We start from the raw sequence: 22448 nt of genomic DNA on the forward strand, positions 1-22448 counted from the left end.
CCCCGCGATAACACTGCTGGTTCTCCGATCGGAACTGCCACTGCACCACCAATGAGGAGGAAGGGAAGGGACCCTGGGGAGGTTGGGGGCGGCACACTGCACCACCAATGATTATGATTTATAATACCGGGGTTGTGGGGGGCGCACTGCGCCACCAATGAAGACAATTAACCTGTTAATACAAGTGTAGGATACGAGTGTCGGCGGTAGTTTCACATACCTGGCACCTGAACTCTATGACAAGGCGCAGCGATCCCCGTCAATTACCCTGTCATAGAGGTTGGGTCCCAGGTATGTAAAACGACCGCCGGCACCCGCATCCTACACTTGTATAAATAGGTTAATTATCTTCATTTATGACGCAGTGGCCACAGCCCCTCCCCTCCTCCACTCTCTCTTTTCATTGGCGATGGAGGCAGCACAGGGGGGAGGGAAAGACTGCCTCCTTCTCCACTGTGCTGCTCAGGAAAACATGGAATTGAGATATGGTTGGGCATGGAGGCATACACGTTCCGTATAATATCCAGCGGCATATTTGCCCCCAGATGTTGCAGCTGGGCCTGTAGATCCTGCACACTCATAGGTTGCTGAAGCTGGTGTCCTAGCTGGTCCCATAAATGCCCAGTAGGAGATCCAGTGGGAGATAAATCTGGCGACTGGGCTGCCAGGGAAGTGTAGCCGTCTGGCATAGACATTCCTGGGCAAACCCTTGCTGTGTGTAAATGAGCATTATCTGAAAAAGGACAATTAGAAGCCCTTGCGGCCGCAGGGTGTCCTGCACATATTGCTGAGCTGTTAGTGTTCCCCGTATCACTACTAGGGATGACGGGCTGTTGTAAGCGATGGTTCCCCAGAGAATCACACCAGCAGTTGGGGTAGAGTGTAGCTCTACAGCAGGATTGAAACGCTCTCCACAAGGTCTCCATACTCCAACCCGACCATTGTAAGATCCTAAAGATCCCAAAGAGATTAGTCACTAAAGATGACAAATAATGGGCACCAGGACAACAAATTTCCTTCTGCTAAGCGCCAGAAAATAGTCGGGCAGAGACAGGGGTGTGAAGGTGCCACCTGTCTCTGAATGGTGGACCATGAAACTGTGGGAGCTGCTCATGCTTTTCAGAGGATCAAGCAATACTCTCTTCTGGTAATCTGTCTGGTCTGTCCAGAGCCTGTTAACCGTCTGGGTGTCTTATGTAACCACTGTTTCCAACATCTCCTAACAGATAGGTCAGAACAGCCTAGATGGCAAGCAATTCATTGTATCTACAATCCTGCTTTTCTAAGTCCAATGATGTGCCCACGCTCAAAATGTCTTGGAGTGCATTCTAGAAGCATGTCGAGCAGTCAATGATTTCTAACCATTAGGTACACTACCCAAAAGTAGTCTCTGACAGCCTTTTTTATAGGGGAGTGGGGGAAGCACTAATAAACCTTCTTGTGGCAAGCCCCAGTGTCTAATCAGACTACACATTGTAGGAAGGTACAAGGGGTCGTCAATGATAGTAGGTATGTGTCACCGAGGTTCCTGGCCTCGGTGAAGTAAGAGCCGGTATTTTCATGCGTCAGCGGCAGCTAATGCTGATTGACACTTGTGCTATTTAGTATTGCTGTAAATAGCTGATCCCTGACGGCTCTTATTGGGAGTAGTCAAAGTTCTGGGTGGGTAACTACTCCCCACGTACCAGGCCGGGTTTCGACAGCACCTGGCTATCCTTAAAAAGGCAGCTAGGCTCAGCAGCAGGGAACGCCCTGTGTGTTGTGATCTGAGCCCTGTGCTGGGCTAAAAAAGCTGAGACCCGTGTGTTGGGAGAGCAGGCCACCTAAAGCCTGCATTTAGACTGCTGGAGGAAGAACCGGCAATAGGTGACGTTTTTTGTTATGCATGAACTTTCTACTCGGTGTGAACAAACACCAACCCTGCAAAGAGTGTTTTTTGTTTGACCTTATGTGTGAATAAACACGGACATTTGAATTACGAACTTGCACTTTGCCTCTGTACTGCACCCACTTATCCCAACTACCAGAGCGAATCACCACAATTGGTGGAGGATGCGGGCAAGTGCAGTGAGGCTGGCGTGAAGGCCGAAATATTTTCGTTTTTTCGGGCACGGTTGTATGTCTTACATCAAACCAGCGAGATTACAACCCATGTCTCTCGACAAAATGGAAGCTGTCGTGAAAGCCCTCGTGGAGGCTAACTTGCAACAGCGGGAGGCTAATAAGCAGCAGCAGGAAACCAACCAGCTGCTATTGCAACATGTGATGGCTTTACAAGCGGCAGGAGCATCCCAGAGCGTCCACAATGCCCGAAAAGCGGTACTTGCGGCGATCCCTAAGATGACCCCCTCGGCCGATGTCGAGACCTATCTGGCGGTGTTCAAAAAGGTGGCTGTGAGGGAGAAACTACCCCGAGATCAGTGGGCTGAGGTCGTCGCTCCGTTCCTGCATCCAGACGCCAGCAGGTGTTTTTCGACTTTACCAGATGATCAAGCGGTCGATTACACGACAGTAAAGGGTGAGATTCTGGCAAGACTGGGGGGTAATTGTGTTGGTCCGGGCCCAGCAGGTGCATCAGTGGGAGTTTAACCCGGCTGAACCCGCGAGACCTCAGTATTATGATCTGTTACACCGGTTGCAAAATTGGCTGCAGCCTGACGTACTGAGTTCCACTGCTGGACCGTCTGTTGGCTGATGTATTCTGGAGGGCTTTGCTGTACCCTCTGCAGCACTGGATCGGCCAGTTGTCTCCTGGTAATGCCCTTGAGATGGTCGACCTGGTGGAGCGCTATGAGGCTTCCAGGACTCTACAGGGGGGTTCTTTTGGGAGGGAGGCAGTCAAACCCCGGAAATCTCTACCCCAGATCCGGCGACTGGTGCCAGCAAAACCCACCCGGGATATACCACCTACAAACCTAGCTCCGATAGTCTGCTGGTGGTGTCAGAAGCCTGGCCACATAAGGGCCAACTGTCCCCATCGGGGCGAACCCATGGATACTAACTATGGCTACCGCCACTCCTTGTATGCCAGGAAGCTGTGTGCAACAGGTACCCCAGAGACTATAGGCAATAGCCACCTGTGCCAGGTGGAAGTGGGAGACACTCTGGCGGTAGCTCTGCTGGACTCAGGGAGTCTGGTTTCCCTGGTAAGAGCTTTCCTGGTGCAGCCTGCCGAGTATTCTGGCCGAAAAGTCGGGGTCGTGTGCATCCATGGAGACTTAAAGGACTATCCCCCCACTCTGGTGTCGCTGTCTACGGTGGCCAGCAGGTGGACCCACGAGGTGGCTGTCGCCACCAATTTATAATATGAACTTATAATTGGGAGAAACTTCCCGGCTTTCCCGCCAAAAGTTACCGATACCCTTAAGAGTGGCGTAACCCCAGTAGAGTAGCCTTGCTCAGGGGGGAGGTCAGAACCCTGGGAACCTGAGACCAAAGGGCCAGCGATAGGGGTGGCCGCCACTTCGGTGGAAGAGGGGGAGACAACCCCGCTGGGTGTAATGGTGTAACATTAGTATGATGGTTTAGTAAGAACGCAGAGTGCACCTGTCTTTGCAAATGTTATTATATTGTTATATTGGTTATCACATCCACATAATTGGTATCTTGTGTAGGATGTCTATTGTGGTACTTGTGGTCCGCTGCGGGCATCCTCCACTGCATGCATTTTTGCTGGGGATCGCTATTAGCAACGGGCTACAAGTGCAGGATTTGCTCCCCTGTATACACATGCACAACTGCATATGGGTTTGAGCACTTCCTGCCTGTTTAAGGCTACTTTCACACTTGCGGCAGAGTGATCCGGCAAGCAGTCTGCATGCAAACGGACAGCATTTGTAGACAGATCCGGATGCGGATCCATCTTACAAATGCATTGCAAGAACGGATCCGTCTCTCAGGATGTCATCCGGAGAAACGGATCTGATATTTTTTTTTTTTAACATTTTTACCGCTCATGCGCATATCGGAAGGACGGATCCGGCATTGCGGCACTAATACATTTCGATGTAAATTAATACCGGATCCGGCATTCCGGCAAATGATCCGGAATTTTGGGTGGAGATAATACCGCAGCATGCTGCGGGATTTCCTCCATCCAAAACGCTGTTCAGTGACTGAACTTAAGACATTCTGATGCATCCTGAATGGATTTCTCTCCATTCAGAAAGCATGGGGATAAAACTGATCAGTTCTTTTCCGGTATTGAGCCCCTATGACGGAACTCAGTGCCGAAAAAGAAAAACGCTAGTGTGAAAGTATCCTAACACCACGCCATTTTTTTCTGTGGGTGACTACTCACCACGTTCCAGGCCGGGTTTTGACAGTACCTGGCTATCCTTAAAAAGGCAGCTGGGCTCAGCAGCAGGGAACGCCCTGTGTGTTGTGATCTGAGCCATGTGCTGGGCTGAAAAGCTGAGACTCGTGTGTTGGGAGAGCAGGCCACAAGCCTGCATTTAGACTACTGGAGGCAGAACCGCTGACAAGGTGACGTTTTTTGTTATGCATGAACGTTCTACTTGGTGTGAACAAACACCAACCCTGAAAAGAGTGTTTTTTGTTTGACCTTATGTGTGAATAAACACGGACATTTGAATTACGAACTTGTACTTTGCCTCTGTACTGCACCCGCTTATGCCAACTACCAGAGCGAATCCCCACAACATATAAAAATTTGCATATCTGTCTGAGACATAACTGCATGCTGAGTTTTGCAGCAATGCAACATTTCTATCTGGATGTGTTTTTTTTTGTCAATGAGTATATTATATCTCTATTTTTTGTGCATTTACAGGGGGCAGTTATCATTACAATAGTTGCTCAGTGTAAACAGGCTCTTAAGGGTAGATTTATGAAGACTGGTGCAAGGAAATCTGGTTTACCTGCCCACAGAGACTGATCAAATTCCAGCTTTCATTTTCAAAGCTACTTTGGAAAATTAAAGGATCTATCTGTTTAGTTGCTATGGGCAGCTAAAACAGATTTCCTTTGCACCAGTCTTCATAAATCTCCCCTTCTATTCCAGTAGATAATACAGGGAATTAAAGAGGCAGTCCGGTCCAAAGGCTGGGACTTGCAGGAATAAACAGTGTCCTGTGTCCCCTGTTTACATAGAATGGTGATTGAGCAAGTAAGCTGCCTCTCTATTCAAAATCTGAGATTGATGAAGTTAGCCAAGCAAAGTACTTGGCCATTGTTATCACTGGAATATCCCTTTGAAGAGGATCTGTCACCACAAAATGCAGTGCAATCTGCAGACAGCATGTTATAGAGCAAAATGAGCTGAGCAGATTAATATATAGTTACATGGTTTCAGTAAAAGATCTAATTTATGTATTTAAATCTCTGCTTTTTCTGACTTCACTGTTCATTGAGGGGTGTTATAAGTAATTGATAGCATTCTCTGTGTAAGTGTATATAGCTGTCAGTCACTGATATCTGTACACAGGGGGTGAGAGTGTTATCAGTGATTGATAGCATTCTCTGTGTAAGTGTGTATACAGAGATAGCTGTCAGTCACTGATAGCTGTACACGGAGGGGGGGGGGAGTGTATTATCTGTGTAAGTGTGTATACAGAGAAAACTGTCAGTCACTGATGGCTGTACACGGAGGAGGTGTTATTAGTGACTGATAGCATTCGCTGTGTAAGTGTATATAGCTGCCAGTCACTGATATCTGTACACAGGGGGTGAGGGTGTTATCAGTGATTGATAGCATTCTCTGTGTAAGTGTGTATACAGAGATAGCAGTCAGTTACTGATAGCTGTACACAGGGTGGTATTAGCTTCACCGAAAATAGAGATATAAATGTATAAATTACAAGTTTTACTGAATCTTTTCCCATAAAACTATATTTCAGTCTGCTCAGCTCCTCCTGCTCTATAACATACTGCCTGAAGTTTGCACTGTGTTTGTGGTGACAGGTTCTCTTTAAGCTGGCTATAATGCAGGGACGTAAGTGGCAAATATAGACCATAGGCGCCTTTTCAAGAAACAAGAATGACAGATGTTGACCAAATGCAGATATCTGTTTAAAAGCTGACCTGCCATATTTTTTCGGTTGATGGAATGTGCTGAACACAGGCTTGGACTGGCCCAGCGGGGAGCCGGGGAAATCCTCGGTGAGCTTCCTTGCTTAATAGCTGTCTGCGATAAGCCATGCCCCCTGTACACAGTAGGATGCATGCTGTCTGCGATTCATCCTTAATGAGAAGGAGTGCTCCATACCAGCGCTGATTCATGGGAACTGACAAGTTTTGTGTAATCAGTGCTCCTGGTCAGAGTAAGATTGTTTCCACATGATCTGATTTTCATAAAATCGCGGCAAAAAAAAAAAACCAAGGCATTTTGCCGCAATTTAAGGAAAATTAGATAATGTGGAAACAGCCTTACTCTGACCAGGAGTGCTGATTGTACTAAAACATGTCAGTCAATAGCATTGACAGGATCTCCTCCAATGAGGCAGCTCTGCTAGAAGGACTGCTGCCTTTGTGATCAGTCTGGAGCCCAGCCCTGCTGCTGCGAGGGGGAGGAGCCTGGCTCAGAACCTGGGGACACAACTAGCAACACAGAGGGCCAAGAGGTGAGGAAGGAATCTACATGCATTGTAATTGGTTTAAAAAAGTGCCTGCATGTATGACAGTGTGTGTATGTAGGAGTACCTGCATGTATGACAGTGTGTGTATTAAAGGGTGACTGCATGTATGACAGTGTGTGTATGAAAGGGTGCCTGCATGTATGACAGTGTGTGTATGAAAGGGTGCCTGCATGTATGACAGTGTGTGTATGAAAGGGCGCCTGCATTTATGACAGTGTGTGTATGAAAGGGCGCCTGCATTTATGACAGTGTGTGTACGAAAGGGTGCCTGCATGTATGACAGTGTGTTTATGAAAGGGTGCCTACATGTATGACAGTGTGTGTATTTAAGAGTACCTGCATGTATGACAGTGTGTGTATGTAAGAGTGCCTGCATCTATGACAGTGTGTGTATGAAATAGTGTCGGCATGTGTAGAAGTATGTGTGTAAGGGTCCATTCACACGTCTGCAATTCTGTTCCGCATTTTGCGGAACGGAATTGCGGACCCATTAATTTCTATGGGGCCGCACGATGTGCTGCCCGGATCCGGAGATGTGGATCCCCACTTCCGGGTCCGCAATTCCGTTCCCGATAAAAATAGAACATGTCCTATTCTTATCCGCAATTGCGAACAAGATTAGGCATTTTCTATTAAGTGCCGGCAATGTGCGGTCGGCAAAATGTGGAACGCACATTGCCGGTGTCCGTGTTTTGCGGATCTGTGGATACTCAAAACACACACGGACGTGTGAATGGACACTAAGAGAGTTCTGCTGCTGTATCTATGCACAGAGCTTGGTTCTGTTACCTTATCTAAGTACTGAGCTTGGTATTGTTATGGCATGGGTGCACGTGGGTGCCCAAGTTCAAATTTTTGAGGCCAAACTACAGGCATGCTGTTAAAAAAAAAAAACACTTAAACTCACCATCCTATTGGATCCAGCACCAATACCCAGTTCGCTCCGTCGGGCTGCAGCTGGGACACAATGTTTTGTCTGCCACGGTAAAATGCCTGTGTACCGCACCTGACTGCTGTAACTAATCACTGGCCTCAGTGGTGTACAGCACCAAGGCCAGTGATTAGCTGCAGCGGTCATGTGCGTTATTACACTACAGCTTTCTATATAAAGGATTATTTTAAAGAATGTTGATGCAAATCGGAAAACCCCCTAAGTGTTAATATTTGTATGAAACTATAGGGTGGGCCCCTAGAGTCACTTTTACCGGTGGGCCCTTGGCACCCCAGTCCGACACTGGCTGAACATGAAGAGTCATTCGCCATCAATGAAGGTCACAGATCAGATAATAATAGGTGATTTAAACCTCTGCCACTGGCCTAAATGAAAGCCTTCAAACACCATACATGGATGACAAGTCGTTTAAAAAACAGGTGCCTATAATCTCAATGGTCAGCTTAACAGAGTCTAGCTTAAAAATCCAAACAGCAGAACAGAAGATAATGAACAGTAGGTAAGCACTACCCATAGGTAGGACCCCATAAGTGTATAAGCTATAGCCCGCTTGGTCAATCGATGTGTTACCTTCATTCTTTTGGGGAAGTTTAGATCATAGTACGTATAGCACATTCCACGACTTCCAGCCCCAACTATCATGACCGTGACACATTTCACGTCTCCTACATCAGGTCTTGGCTGAAAAAAGAAAGAGAACATATCAAGTGTCAGATGATGTAAATTACACATTCAAGCACCAAACTGTCTGGGACATATTATTATAATAAAACAATGTGAACCACAATGTGTCCATTCACTGACAGTAAGCAAAGATCAAGAACACAATGAAGAATGTAACTTTTGAAAAGTACCGTATTTTTCGCTTTAAAAGAGACGCACTTTTTTGGGGGGCAAAATGGCTGTGCGTCTTATAAAGTGAATACTAGTGAGCGCTTCTATTATGGAAGCGCTCACTGGTATGCTTTAGGTGTCGGGAGTAGGGAGTGATACTCACCCTTCCGGTCTTCATTCCTGGGGCCGGCGCTGCACTGTCCTGATCCTGTACAACGTCAGGACATAGCGCACGCACTATGACCTGACGCTGTACTCAGTCAGGTGACAGTGCAGCACGGGTCGGAGAAGACATGGGAGCGCGACTGCTGCAGGAGATGGAGAGGAGCCGCGGTGCAGGAGAGGTAAGAGAAGTTTTTAATTTTATTCTGATATGAGATCTGATGGGGGTTCTGGCAAGGAACTCTGATTGGGGGGTCTGACAATGAGGGCTGATCTGAGGTCTGACAATGAGGGCTGATAGGGGTCTGGTCTAAAATAAAGGGGGCTTATCTGAGGTCTGATGGGGGTCTCACATTGAGTGCTGATATGAGGTCTGATGGGGGTCTGAAATAAAGGGCTGATATAAGGTCTGATGGCGTCTGACATGGAGGGCTGATATGTGGGTCTGATGTGATGTCCTGATATGGGGGTCTGATCCGATGTCCTGATATTTATGGGGGTCTGATAAAAAAATATTTTTTTTCCTTATTTTCCTCCTCTAAAATCTGGGGTGCGTCTTATCATCGGTTGTGTCTTATAAAGCAAAAAATATGGTATATTAGAAAATATACCTTTGATTTCTGTATTGTCAGGCTGATGAATATTACTGTCCTAAAACAAAAAATTGCTGGTCACATTGATCCACCTGTCATATGTGTCCTCAATCACCAGCCCGCACATAACCACATTGCAGTATACCACAAGCGTGCACAACCTTTTCTAGTGCAGGAGCCACACTGTCCTATTGTTTGTATCTATTGTGTTAGTGCATGATTTTCTGTGATTTTTCTTTGATAAATGTAGCCTTGTACATCCGCATATTCATTTATTACATCGCGCAGGATGTTTTTTAACTTTTTCTGTGATTTTTGTTTAGTCTGTAGTGTACACTTAAAGGAGTTGCTTCTTCACGTGTGAATGCGCTTCTATTTTATCCTTGGAGTAGCATTTTTGTGCACTTTTGCCTCTCCTATCAAACAGACCGCCTTGATTAAAGGGCATCTGTCAGTAGATTTGTTCCTAAGAAACTGGCTGACCTGTTACATGTGCGCTTGGCAGCTGAAGGCATCTGTGTTGGTCCCATGTTCATATGTGCCCGCATTGCTGAGAAAAATGATGTTTTAATATATGCAAATGAGCATCTAGGAGCAACTGGGGCGTTGCCATTACACCTAGGGGCTCTGCTCTCTCTGCAACTGCCATGCCCTGAGTCTGCACTTTGATTGACAGGGCCGGGCAGTGAAAACGTCATCATGTCTGGTCCTGTCAATAAAGTGCAGAGTGCGCGGCAGTTGCAAAGAGAGCAGAGCCTCTAGGTGTAATGGCAACGCCCCCAGTTGCTCCTAGATGCTCATTTGCATATATTAAAACATCATTTTTCTCAGCAATGCGGACACATATGAACATGGGACCAACACAGATGCCTTCAGCTGCCAAGTGCAAATGCAACAGGTCAGCCAGTCTTAGGGGTACAAAACTGCTGACAGATGCCCTTTAAGTGGTACATATAGCTGTGCTTGCTCCTCCTCTCATCAGTTGCTGGATGCACACAGAGGTGGCTAGGAGCAGCGCACTATATGGGCAGGGTCTGCTCTCCTGAATATAGATGCACATACGACATAGGTAGGTTTAGAGTAGGACCTGCCTGACTAAGACCACCTTGGCGCTGGTAGGCGGTTACAGATGTGTTTTGATCAGAATATATTGGCTGATTTTATGATATCAGAGTGAGGGCTTAGTCCATATATAATATTTGCACTAGTGCATGACTTTCTGGCATTTTTATTTAAAAAATTTAGCCATGCACATCTTTATATTTATTTATTACATTGCGCAGGATGTTTTTTTTATCTTTTTTTTTTTGCCACACGGTCATATTGAACAACTCTAAAGGGCTGCAATAGAACTTAGGGTAGGCTCACACCTCTGTTTAAAGGGATTCTGTCACCTCTCATAACCCAAATTCAGATTTTAAAGCAGTCATGCTCCACAGCTTACTTTGAATCGGCTGTGCTGTTCTATATTGTAATCCGTCCAGTAGTTTTGCAGAAAAACGACTTTTATAATTATGCAAATTAACCCTGAAGGTGCCCAGAGGGGCGTTATGTTCCCCTTTGTGTGCCCAGTAACGCCCCTCTTACAGTGCCCAAAACGCCTTCCTCCAGAATCCCTAACCGCCCACAGCGTCTCATCCCTCTCCTCTCCCTCCCTGGCGCCGAGCGAAGTCTCGCGCAGACGCAGTACCCACTGAGGGCTGCGCCAATGCAATTTGCTGGAGACTGAGGGAAGAGCGAGCATCGGACATCACTGGGCTCGGCGCATGCCCAGTGACGACGATGAAGCTCCTGCCCTCAGTCTCCAGCAAATCGCACTGGCGCAGCCCTCAGTGGGTACTGCGTCTGCGTGAGACTTCGCTCGGCCGTCAGGGAGGGGGAGGAGAGGGATGAGACGCTGTGGGCAGTTAGGGATTCTGGAGGAAGGCGTTTTGGGCACTGTAAGAGGGGCGTTACTGGGCACACAAAGGGGAACATAACGCCCCTCTGGGCACCTTCAGGGTTAATTTGCATAATTATAAAAGTCGTTTTTCTGCAAAACTACTGAACGGATTACAATATAGAACAGCACAGCCGATTCAAGGTAAGCTGTGGAGCATGACTGCTTTAAAATCTGAATTTGGGTTATGAGAGGTGACAGAATCCCTTTAACTAATCCAGCAGGCTGTTTCAGCAGAGAGCATTTTGCCATTAGGAGGATGGATCCCCTACGAATCCTATTATAGTCAATGGGCCTGGCAGTAAATGGCAGTATCTGGCTAGGCCGGATCTGGTGAACTCTGGCAGGCTTTTCTCTGCCAGAAGAGCATACCGGATCAGTTAAGCGTGTGAAAAAACTACCCTTAAACAGGTTTTACCATCTAACACATTTATAACATATCAAAAGTGCAGGTTCCACTTCCAGGACTCCCACCAACTTCGCCACAGTCAGCACTCTGGAGAAAAGGAAACCATGCAAACAAGTGACCCTTTTAATTGAAGATTACAAGTGTTGTGGTAACAGCTTAGCTTTTCACATAAACTACAGTGGTAAGAACCACATTCATAGACGGCCACCCTTCTGACGTCAAGGGAACTTATTCTCCTTATATATGGGGACCCAGAGGTAGTCCATTAGTACTTGCCCATCCATGCTGCTGAGCGATTGTGTCTAGATGGTTGGGGCTGCACAGAATGGCATCGTGGGCCACATGTTGTTCACCCCTGGTATATCAGGAGCAGGTTATGTTGGAATCGATCCATTGGTGTTAATCTAGTACTTGACTAACTACACACATGGCAAGACTGTTTACTTTTTGTGGCTTTTCACTTCTCCAGCACCGCCACTCAAGTGGTCATGTATATCCATATGACTGCTGCAGCCAACCACCGGCCTCAGCAGTGATGCTTACATGTACGGCACGGGACAGTGAGGCCAATAATGTTTAGCTGCAGCAGTCACAAGAATTGCTCCAAGACCAGCAGGGACCACCAGAGCAGTGGAACTGGAGAGGAAGAGCATTTCTTTCTCTGGGCAAAATCCTTAAGCCGATGACGTCTTCTCTTTCGGTGACGTCATCGGCGCAGGCGCACTGAGGGAGTGCTGAGGAGGCGAGACATTTTTGAAATGCTGACAGGGCCGGCCGGAGGAGGAGATCGCTGCTGGCCCTGTCAATCAACAGAAGGAGGGGGAGGTTTTCTGCGGCTGCTACCAGCAAGTAGACGCCCTACTTGCTGGTAGAAAGGTAATTAGCATATCATAAAAGTAAGTTTTTTGCTAAATCTACTGAACGAAAATTATTAATAACATAATGTATGGCAATATGGCAGGATAGGGATTATAAGTACACAGAAAAATAATAATGAGTTTAGTGGGGTGACAGAAGCCCTTTAAAAGGCATCATGCAGCATGATGATATTGATGACCTATCCTCAGGATGGGTCATCGATATCAGATTAGAGGGTGTTTGACTCCTGGCACTCCTGTTGATCATATTTGAAGGGGTCACAGTGCTCCTGCGAGCGCTGCATCCTCTTCAATGTTTGACTGCACATTTTCTAGATCAGGGATGCCCAACCTGCGGCCCTCCAGTTGTTGCAAAACTACAACTCCCAGCATGCTTGGAAAGCCTACAGCTATTAGGGCATGCTGGGAGTTGTAGTTTTGCAACAGCTGGAGGGCCGCAGGTTGGGCATCCCTGGTCTAGATTATAGTGGCGGTGCAGTGTCATTACAACTGCCCGTCCCATTCAAGCGAACGACACTGCACTGACTACAAGGGCCACCGAGTGCAGCTAAACACTGAAATGGAAGCAGCGCTTGCACGCAACCCCTTCAAACAGCTGATTGGCGGGGCAGCTGGGGGTTGGACCCCAGCCAATCTGATATTAATGACCTATCCGGAGGATAAGTCATCAATATCATCACACTACAATCCCTTTAACTTCTGTGGCTGTAGCCATAAAGCACACACACTATGCTGAACAGGAAGAAAGTGTGTACCTCCAATCTGGAAGTTTTTTAAATATAAATGGTTTATGAAAACCCCATTTACAATTACTGTACACTGCTGTGGAGCTACAACCAGCACATTGCATGAAAAAGCAGGAAAATCACTTCATAAAGTTTAGCCAAAATAAACAGTGATTTAATACTTACTGTATCAAAGTCAATGATGTCATTAGTCACCTCTTTTGGTGTCTTAGGTTCCTGAATCAGAAAGACATAATTCCTCATTAGATACAGCATACTACAAAATATACACAGTGCACACAGACCAGACCCCCCTGTTTAGAGACCACTGACCAGACATTCTCTGTAGATCCCCGTTTACAGATTCCAGACCCACCCTGTTAAAGATCTAAGACCTCCCTGTATACAGACTCCAGACCAGACCTTTCTATAGGCTCCAAGGGGTCTGAAGTCTATATATAAAGGTCTGACAACTGTATACAGGAAGGTGGCACTTTTACAGACCTCAGAGCAGACATTCAGACACTCACCTCTCCCCATTCCTGTGCTTTCCTCCACTCTCGGTCACTGCCACACACTAAGACCTGACAGTAGCGTACACAGGGCCTCATAGTAAAACTTAGTATGGCCACCCCATCTCACTTATATAATTTTTTTTTTTATATAAATTGTGTCCTCCTCACCCACTGTATTATCATGTGATCAAAAGTTTAGAAAAAAAGAGACTTAACATGACTTAGGTGCAAAAGAGAGTAAAGTAAAGTCACTGAGAGTCATCAAACACATGGGCGGGCTCCAGGTAAACCAGCGCCCAACAAGGCACTCGGCTGAAGCCCATATGATACAAAGGGGTGATGATAGCAAGATTTCTTATCCTGATGATGTCTTCAAAGGAGCTGAGCTCTTTGTTCCAAAACAAAAAAGTGTTTTCTAGTCTCCTGGCCCCTCCTAGCCCACCTAAAGGACAGTACTCTTGTACAGTTACATCATACTGCAGAAATGTGGCCAGCTATAAACATCACTAACCAACTATATGAAATTAAAGGGAAAGATCCAATTGAAACCTTACTTTACACTCACTTTACCCGATTTCCATTTCAGAAAAAGTGGAATAGGTGCTTTATAAATAAGGAGGTCATTCTGAACATCATGGGGGTCATTCACTGTCAAATATATGCTAGAATATTATAAAGGTTATTTGCACCGCAATCTGTGACTTTCTCTAGCTCACGCCAGGTCTAAATAAGAGGGAGTGATGTTGGCGGGAAGGGGACGGGCCCGTCTCATTTATCATTTTGTACGTCTGTTTTAGGAGTAGAAAATGGTCTAAACTTAAGCCAGCAAGGAAGCTAGCTTACATTTAGAACGGCCATCGGATGCGCCGAAATTATGTAGAGTCCAGCGCATCTTCATAACGCCAGTCTTAAAAATTGACCCCCCCATATGTCTCAATATATTTTTACCACACAACTGGTATAAATAGATTGAAAAATCTTCTCCTGCCTCTCTTCTCACAGTATACTATAAAACTGTCTGCCTGAAGTCACCACTAGGGGGGGTCCTCACTGCATAGGAATTTATGCATAAAGCACGTAAATTAATGAATGCTGTAAAATCTCTGTTCACTGAGCTCCCCTCTAGTAGCGGCTGCAAGAAAACCCTGTGGATGTATGCGAGAAAGAGGAAAGGAAATTCAGTGTCGACCCCCCCACCCCCCATTTCCCTGGGCCCCAAAGCTGTTGCATGGTGTGACTCCACCACTGATGTGACCTACACCATTGAGTCCTGACATCGCTATGTGCTAAGTGTACATGTGTGGCACCCATGAGACTTGCTATCTCTTCTGGGAAATAACCACTTTATCCAAAAGTCTCAGACATTCCAGGAAAGTTTGCAAGACTGCGGACAGAATAGGATGTCCACAAGGATTTCCTAAACACACTTGTTCATATTAGTGCACATTAAAGGGCTTCTGTCACCCGTCAAAAGTCATTTTTGGGCTAATTAAAATCCTTATAGTGCGATTATTCAATATATAGTGCTCTTACCTTTTTCTGTTGTTTAGTTTCTTTAAAAAACACACTTTTATAATATGTTAATTACCTCGCTACCAGCAAGTAGGGTGATAACTTGCTGGTAGCCGCCGCATCCTCCTCCTGTTGATTGACAGGGCCAGCGAGCGCTCTCCTCCTCCGGCTGGCCCTGTCTGCAATTCAAATCCCGCGCCTGCGCCTTACGTGCCTTCATTCGGCGCAGGCGCTCTGAGAGGAGGACGCTCGCTTCCTCAGCACTCCCTCACTGCGCCGATGACATCTTCTCTTTCGGGTTTAGAGGTGACGTCATCGGCGCAGGCGCACTGAGAGAGTGCTGAGGAAACGAGCGTCCTTCTCTCAGAGCGCCTGCGCCGAATGAAGATATGTAAGGCGCAGGCGCGGGATTTGAATTGCAGACAGGGCCAGCCGGAGGAGGAGAGCGCTCGCTGGCCCTGTCAATCAACAGGAGGATGGGGCGTTTTTGAAAGGAGGATGCGGTAGCTACCAGCAAGTAACCGCCCTACTTGCTGGTAGCTATGTAATTAACATATTATAAAAGTGCGGTTTTTAAAGAAACTAAACAACAGAAAAAGGTAAGATCACTATATATTGAATAATCGCACTATAAGGATTTTAATTAGCTCAAAAATGAAAAATGACTTTTGGGGGGTGACAGAAGCCCTTTAAAAGGGTATGTATAATTTTACAATCACTTATTGTTCCAAAGCATCCAAACAAGATAATGAAGCAACTTTTTTTTTTCAAATTTGTTTCAGTTTAAAATATTCTAGTGTTCTCCAGTTACATGTTAACATGGTCACAGCCTTGCAAAGCCAATGTGCATAGATCCTTTTGTCTATGCCTTATTTCTACTGAATTTCTGATTCAAAGTTAATCTTGCGTTCTTAGTCATCAAGTTTCTGGTCTCAAGTGGATGTTTAACTCAGACTGGAATAGCATTGATGTCTGTGAGCATGGCGCTGGGTCAGGGTGAGGTCTGTATGCAGGACAGTCTGCAGGATGCTTTGGTTACAGATAGGGAAAGTGAAGGCCGATGAACCCAGCAGAATGTCTAATGTGTATAGAGAGCTCCCGACTATTCCCCTGACAGATCATTTTGATCCCCCAGGAGATAAGCTGCCATCAGAACTTTCTGACAGTGGCTTTCTCCTCTCCACTGGGGTTACTTGCACAAAAAGGTTTTGAACTTTTTTTTTAATCGGTGGGAATGTGGATGTGGTTAGCCATGTTCATGAATTTTACTGAGACTTTTTTAAAAAGGCCATACCCCAAGAAAAACATGTAGCACTCACCATGAAAATGTATCCTAAATTACAAAAGCATTTAAAATACAGCAAGGATGAGAGGTGTATTGGCAGGCCATTTTGAGTTGTTACACGCTTCATCTTGGCTATGCTCCTTTCTTAGAGTATGGACTTATTCTGCTGAGATGTAGAGCACCGCCGGCTTATTACTCTAAGGACTTATGCACACGAAAGTGCCGTGTTTTGCGGTCCACAAAAAAACACGGATGCCGCCCGTGTGCCTTCCGCAATATGTGGAACACAACGGGCGGCCTATTATAGAAATGCCTATTCTTGTCCGCAAAATGGACATGATCTATAATTTTTGCAGGGCCACGGAACAGAGCAACAGATGCGGAAAGCACACGGAGTGCGGCCCCATTGAAGGTTTGTATGAATGCGCCCTAGAGGGCACATTTACTAAGACCAGCGTTTAAGATGCCGGTCTTAATAAACCCGATACCTGGCGGTGGATCTGCCGGAGTTATGAAGAGGTGCAGATCCACCACTGCTTCCTAGCTGTCTTACATTTAGACCATTTTCTGTGCCTAAAACACGCCTACTTTTTTAGACCTAGACCGGGGAGAAGTCTGTGCCAGAAATAAACCTAATTTAGGCGTATTTCTGTTTAATAAATTACCCCCTAAGTGTTTCTGTAAATGGATGTTTGATTGGGCTCTCAGTGGAAGAGTGTGTGTAGTGCCGACCTCCGTCTGGATTTTGACGTTTTAAAAAAGCTATTAAAAAAAGTTGCGAAGTCACCCAGTACAGGGCTAAGCCTCAAGCACGCGACCGTATTTTTGGTCCCTGTCTGATCTGCAGTCATTTCTGTGGGGATACCAAAAATACGGACAGCAGACGGATATCATCCGTTCCACGAATTATATCTGTTTTTCAAACAAGAAAAAGGCGTTTCAATAATAGGCGCCTCATAAATAGGGCATGTACATGACCGGTATCGATATTTTGCGGATCCGCAACAGACAGCAGACCGCAACATACATATGGTAATGTGCATGTAGGATTATAATTGTCAGTTTTAACATAGTGTGACATTTGATGAATTTGATAAATTTGGTGCAAAGTACACCAACGCAGACTCAAGCAAAACTAACAAATATTACAAGATATTTCCCCTGTGTGTTTGGCCAGCTTTAGCGCCCTGGAATAGGTCAGTCCACCCTATGCAACAGCTTACACAAATCAGTTCTGTCCTCTCCGAGTACCAACTTCTGTATCCTGAGTGTCATCTGCATTTCCACAGGGATCACTCTCACACTAGTCACTATACTGTCTCCAATCCGGGTGCCATGCTGTATGTAAAAATGCAAGATAGGTATCCTGCATGCCTAGCCTTCCACCAGGTCTACAACTGGACAAAGATGGGTTCCGAATTCTGGACTGCTGTAAGGTCCAGTCCGCCCCTTTGCCCTACAAAAAAGGGATAGACCTTCCTGCTCAAAAGGGGTAGCTACAGAAGTAAAGAACGCACCTTTCTTGTAAAGCCATTTTTATCTCAAGTTTGAAATAGTTTGTAGGTTTTATAAGCGGCAACTACAGGATGAAGATTTGCCAAACCACAGATGAAAGTGGTCTTTAACCTAGATCTGAAGGAAGAGGTGACCCAGAAACAACCCTTTGTACCATGCTAATTTCTAGCTGCAGGAAAAATACACAGTCACACTTCAATACAAAGTTTTGATTTCTGAAAAACAAACTTACGTGCTCAAGGGAAATGAGAAACCACAACCAGTAAAGAAAAGGTTAACGGAAAGGCCAGGAGGTCGTATCCTTAAAGGGGTTTTCACCCCTTGTATTTTACATGGATAAAGCTTGTGTCTCCAGAATAGACATGTTCTCCTTCCAGATTGTGGTTTGAAGATCTTACAGGTGGCAATATTAAAGGGGTTATCCGGGATGCGGTGCAGTCCCGTGTGGCGGCCACTTCCGAGATCATGTGCCGTCCATTGGACATGTGATCCTGGCCTGGGTTTAAAACCCGCAGAAAATGCACCAGTCTGAATCTCTCACTAGCGCTGTGGAGATAGATTCAGACTCGCACATGCACACTCTGCCTAAGGGTCGGGCTAGGCATGAGCGAACTTGTGTTTAAAGTTCGGCGTACAAAGTTCGGGTTTGAGTTATCTTAGAATTCCGTTATGGATTCCGCTACCACGGACCATAACTTTAAACACCGAACTTGAAACACAAGTTTGCTCAACACTAGTTGTCACCAAACTTAAAGGAATTGTGATAACACACGTCAAAGTATTATATCGTAACAAAAGCCAGTGAAATCCACTGAAAAAGTCAATTAAGATTTTCTTGTAATTGTTTACCATCTGTGCCATGCCACAGTGAGGCTGGCCGCATGCAGCCAAGCCACGTCCACCTAAGGCAACCAGTTGCCGGATGATTCACATGAATGGAGCGAGAACTTGTAAATGCTGCAAGGGAGACAACGCGTTGAGTAATGAACAGGAAGCAGCGCTCGTATGGATCACCTCCTCTTCAAACAGTTGATCAGCTGGGGTGTTGGACCCCCACTAATAGGATATTGATGACCTATCCTGACGATAGGTCATCAACATACACTGGTGCACAACCCTTTTAACACTCAAATGTAAACAGGTTTCTTAGACCACAACCCTTTCCTATGAAGCCACATCCCTTCCAGATAAACCCAGCCCCATTGGAGTGAGTTAGGGAAACAATTGGAGAAGCTCTAGCTCACCAAATTGTGCCACTTTTTAGACTTATTATAAATGTAGACACGTTAGTAAATCTGGACCAGTGTGCTTTAAAAGGGGTTGTCCGGGTTCAGAGCTGAACCCGGACATATCCCCATTTTCACCCAGGCAGCCCCCTGACTTGAGCATCGGAGCAGTTCATGCTCCGATGCTCTCCTTTGCCCTGTGCTGAATCCCGCACGGAAAAGGCATTTTCTGGAGTTCCGGCTCTCCTTAGGGCTGCATGAAATGCTTTGATGCTCTTGTGAGGGGAGCTGCCTGGGTGAAATTATCAGCTCTGAACCTGGAAAACCCCTTTAAAAAATTAAGAATTGCAGCAGACTGTCTAATAGCAGTGTGTCAACGAGGAATACTCTGCTAAATACATTATGCGCATTGTCAGCCGTAATGATAATCCCTGTGCATAAGTGCGAAAAGTGATCTGCTGATACATACAATCCCACAATTATGTGACCTGCTGGAAAAATTCTGCTCCAATCACATTAAGGTGATGACCAGAGCATCTGAATCTCCTTTTTTCTTTACTTCACTTTGTGGGTCATTTATGAGGAAAAATAGGCCGCTTTTAGGCGCAGATTTTGTCGCAAAGGGAGTTTGCAGCAAAATCTGCGCCTTTTCCCCACTCACGCTACTTTTCCAAGGTGGCAGGAAAAGGGTGTGTGGTGTGGGCGGGGAAGAGGAAGGGCCGGCCCGTCTCATTTACCATTTTCTACGCCACTTTTCGGTTGGAAAATGATCTTAAACTATGCTAGCAAGGGAGCTTGCGTAGTTTATTTATAGTACAAGTTACTATTTCATTTTCCACAATCAGTTTCCAGAATGTGAATACTTGAGAATTTTGGGTACCTTGGTAGATATTGCTGGTTTGTAACAGGTCCATGTTACCAGCAGCTCTGTTTTTCATGGGTGTACAGTTCTGCCCAGTCACCTCCCTACTTTACTGACTAACCCCAGCCCCACTAAATCCCTATGGTCTCCTCCTATATCCCACTCTCTATCTACTTTATCTACCCCCATATTGGTCTGACCCTCCTCTCTTCCCCCAGGATCCTAGATTAAAAGCACCTCCAGCCATCTAACCATTCTTTCCCCCAGAGCAGCTGCACCCTCGCCAGCAAAGTAGAACTTGCTTAGTTGCCTATAGCAACCAATCAGAGTCCATCTTTCACTTTTCACAACTCCTTTGGGAAATTAAAGGTGGAATCTGATTGGTTGCTATTGACCACTAAGTCAGTTCTACTATACACCAGTTTAATAAATCTACCCAACTATCTTGGAGGTCCTGGACTGGAGCTTCTTTCCTAGTTCCCTAAAATCCTTTAAGTACCTTCCATCTCCCTGACTTTGTCATTGGTACTAATGTGTACCATGACCGCCGGGTCTTCCCCAGCCCCACCCAGCAATCTGTCTATCCGAGCCGCAACATGCCAAATCCGAGCACCTAGGAGATAACACACTGTTCTGCATTCACGATCTCGACGACAGATGGCCCTGTTTGTCCGCCTAATACTAGAGTCCTCTACCACCAGTATCTGCCTGACCTTTGCTGCACATGCTTCCTACAGCAGTCATCCTCCTGCTTGGGTCCTGCGTCCCTCATATCTGCCAAACAGGCACATTTACTAGGGTGCTCAGGACACTTTTCCCCCTTCCACTTCTGGTAACTGTTACCCAGCTGCTGACTCCAGAGTCCTGATCTTGCCCACCTCCATTTCACTGGCCCCAGCCAGTGCCTGCACAGTGAGGTCTAAGCTTTCTCCAGGTTTTCAATGGTTCTGCGTGTCACAAGTTGCGCACTTAGATACAAAATCTGGGCTTTCAAATATGCAAAATGCTTGAACCTTGTACAAATGTATACTATTCACCCTAAAATGGCTGTTCAAGGCATGCATACATTGTACAAGACACACGCTTAGTAGCACTGTCCATGGAGCAGATGTTTAAATGGGAATGAGAAGTAAGAGAAAAAAAAACACAGAATAAATATGAATTTATATTTAATCCCCTTAGGCTTCTTTCACATCAACGTTATTAGCAGTGGCAGGCTGTGCCGGCAGAGAACAGTCCACTGAAGCTCTCTGGATCCGGCATTGCATTGTTAACACAATGCCTGCCGGCCCCATTGACTAAAAAATCTGGCAATGCTGGTTGCAGAGGGCTCCAGCAGGCTGTCCTGCGCAATCGCAGCACAAGTGGACAGTGGACAATGATTGGAAACTTTGGTTCTAACAATATTTGCCCCCTTGCAGGCCAGAAGGCCTGATTCACACGACCGTGCTCAGTCTGGGAAATGCGGCCGCATCTCCCAGACCGATCGCGGCTCCCCTTACCCAAACTGACTGCATTATAGTGATTTATGTAAGATTCAGCTCCTATCGATTGCGGGTCTATTGCACAATTGATACCCTGCATCACTGTATTATGCCGGGCTTTAATGGAGCGGAGCAAGGACACGCAGGAGCAGCAATGTGCTGTGCAGAGCTCAAGCCTGGCGTGGCACATCGGTGCAGGGTATCCTGCATTTCAGTGGAGCAGGCACAGGCAGCAGCAGCTACAGTACGTGAGCTCCTGCCAGTGCGATGCTCGCTGCATCACATACTATAGAACACAGCCATGAAGTGAAGTGCACTACAGGAAGGCACAAACCTCAGAGGCCTGTTTTGCTAGTAAAAAAAAATGTAATCAATGAGAACTCTGTGCTGCGGTGGAAACCTATTGACTTGAACGGATATGCGATCTGCAAAATACGACAAAATATAGTCCTACCTTTCGCAATGCAGGACCACAGACCCAAAAGCCCACGGAAGCTCTTCAGAGTGTTTCTGCGGGCTAACGATCCGTGTTTTCGCACTGCAAAACATACGACATGTAATTTCTTTTGCCGTATCTTGCGGATCATGGACCCATTCAATACAGGCACAGAGCCCTTACGTTTGTATGAATGAGCTACAAAAGATACAGACAGCACACCTTATGCTGTCCAGATCCGTATGTCCAGCCCCGGCAAAAAAAAATATATAGAAAATGTCCTATTCTTGTCCATTTTGTGGACAAGAAAAGGCATTTTTTAACAAAGAGTTAGACCAGGCATCCTCAAACTGCGGCCCTCCAGCTGTTGCAAAACTACAACTCCCAGCATGCCCGAACAGCCTAGCAGGCATGTCCAAACTGCGGCCCTCCAGCTGTTGCAAAACTACAACTCCCAGCATGCCCTAATAGCTGTAAGCTATCCAGGCATGCTGGGAGTTGTAGTTTTGGAACAGCTGGAGGGCC

At 46.1% G+C, this 22448-nt stretch overlaps 1 protein-coding gene across 1 annotated transcript in view; it reads right to left on the reverse strand.

Moving 5' to 3' along the window:
* The window catches only part of LOC120998447, a 177767-nt gene that overhangs the window by 147093 nt on the left and 8226 nt on the right, over positions 1–22448 (reverse strand). The window contains exons 2-3 of the mRNA XM_040429077.1: positions 13275–13325; positions 8119–8229 (exon numbers count right to left, since the gene is read on the reverse strand). Of these exons, the coding sequence (XP_040285011.1) occupies positions 8119–8229; positions 13275–13325 (162 nt within the window). The remainder of the gene's footprint in view (positions 1–8118; positions 8230–13274; positions 13326–22448) is intronic.

This window comes from Bufo bufo, chromosome 1, assembly GCF_905171765.1.
Source record: "Bufo bufo chromosome 1, aBufBuf1.1, whole genome shotgun sequence".
Taxonomy (NCBI): Eukaryota; Metazoa; Chordata; class Amphibia; order Anura; family Bufonidae; genus Bufo; species Bufo bufo.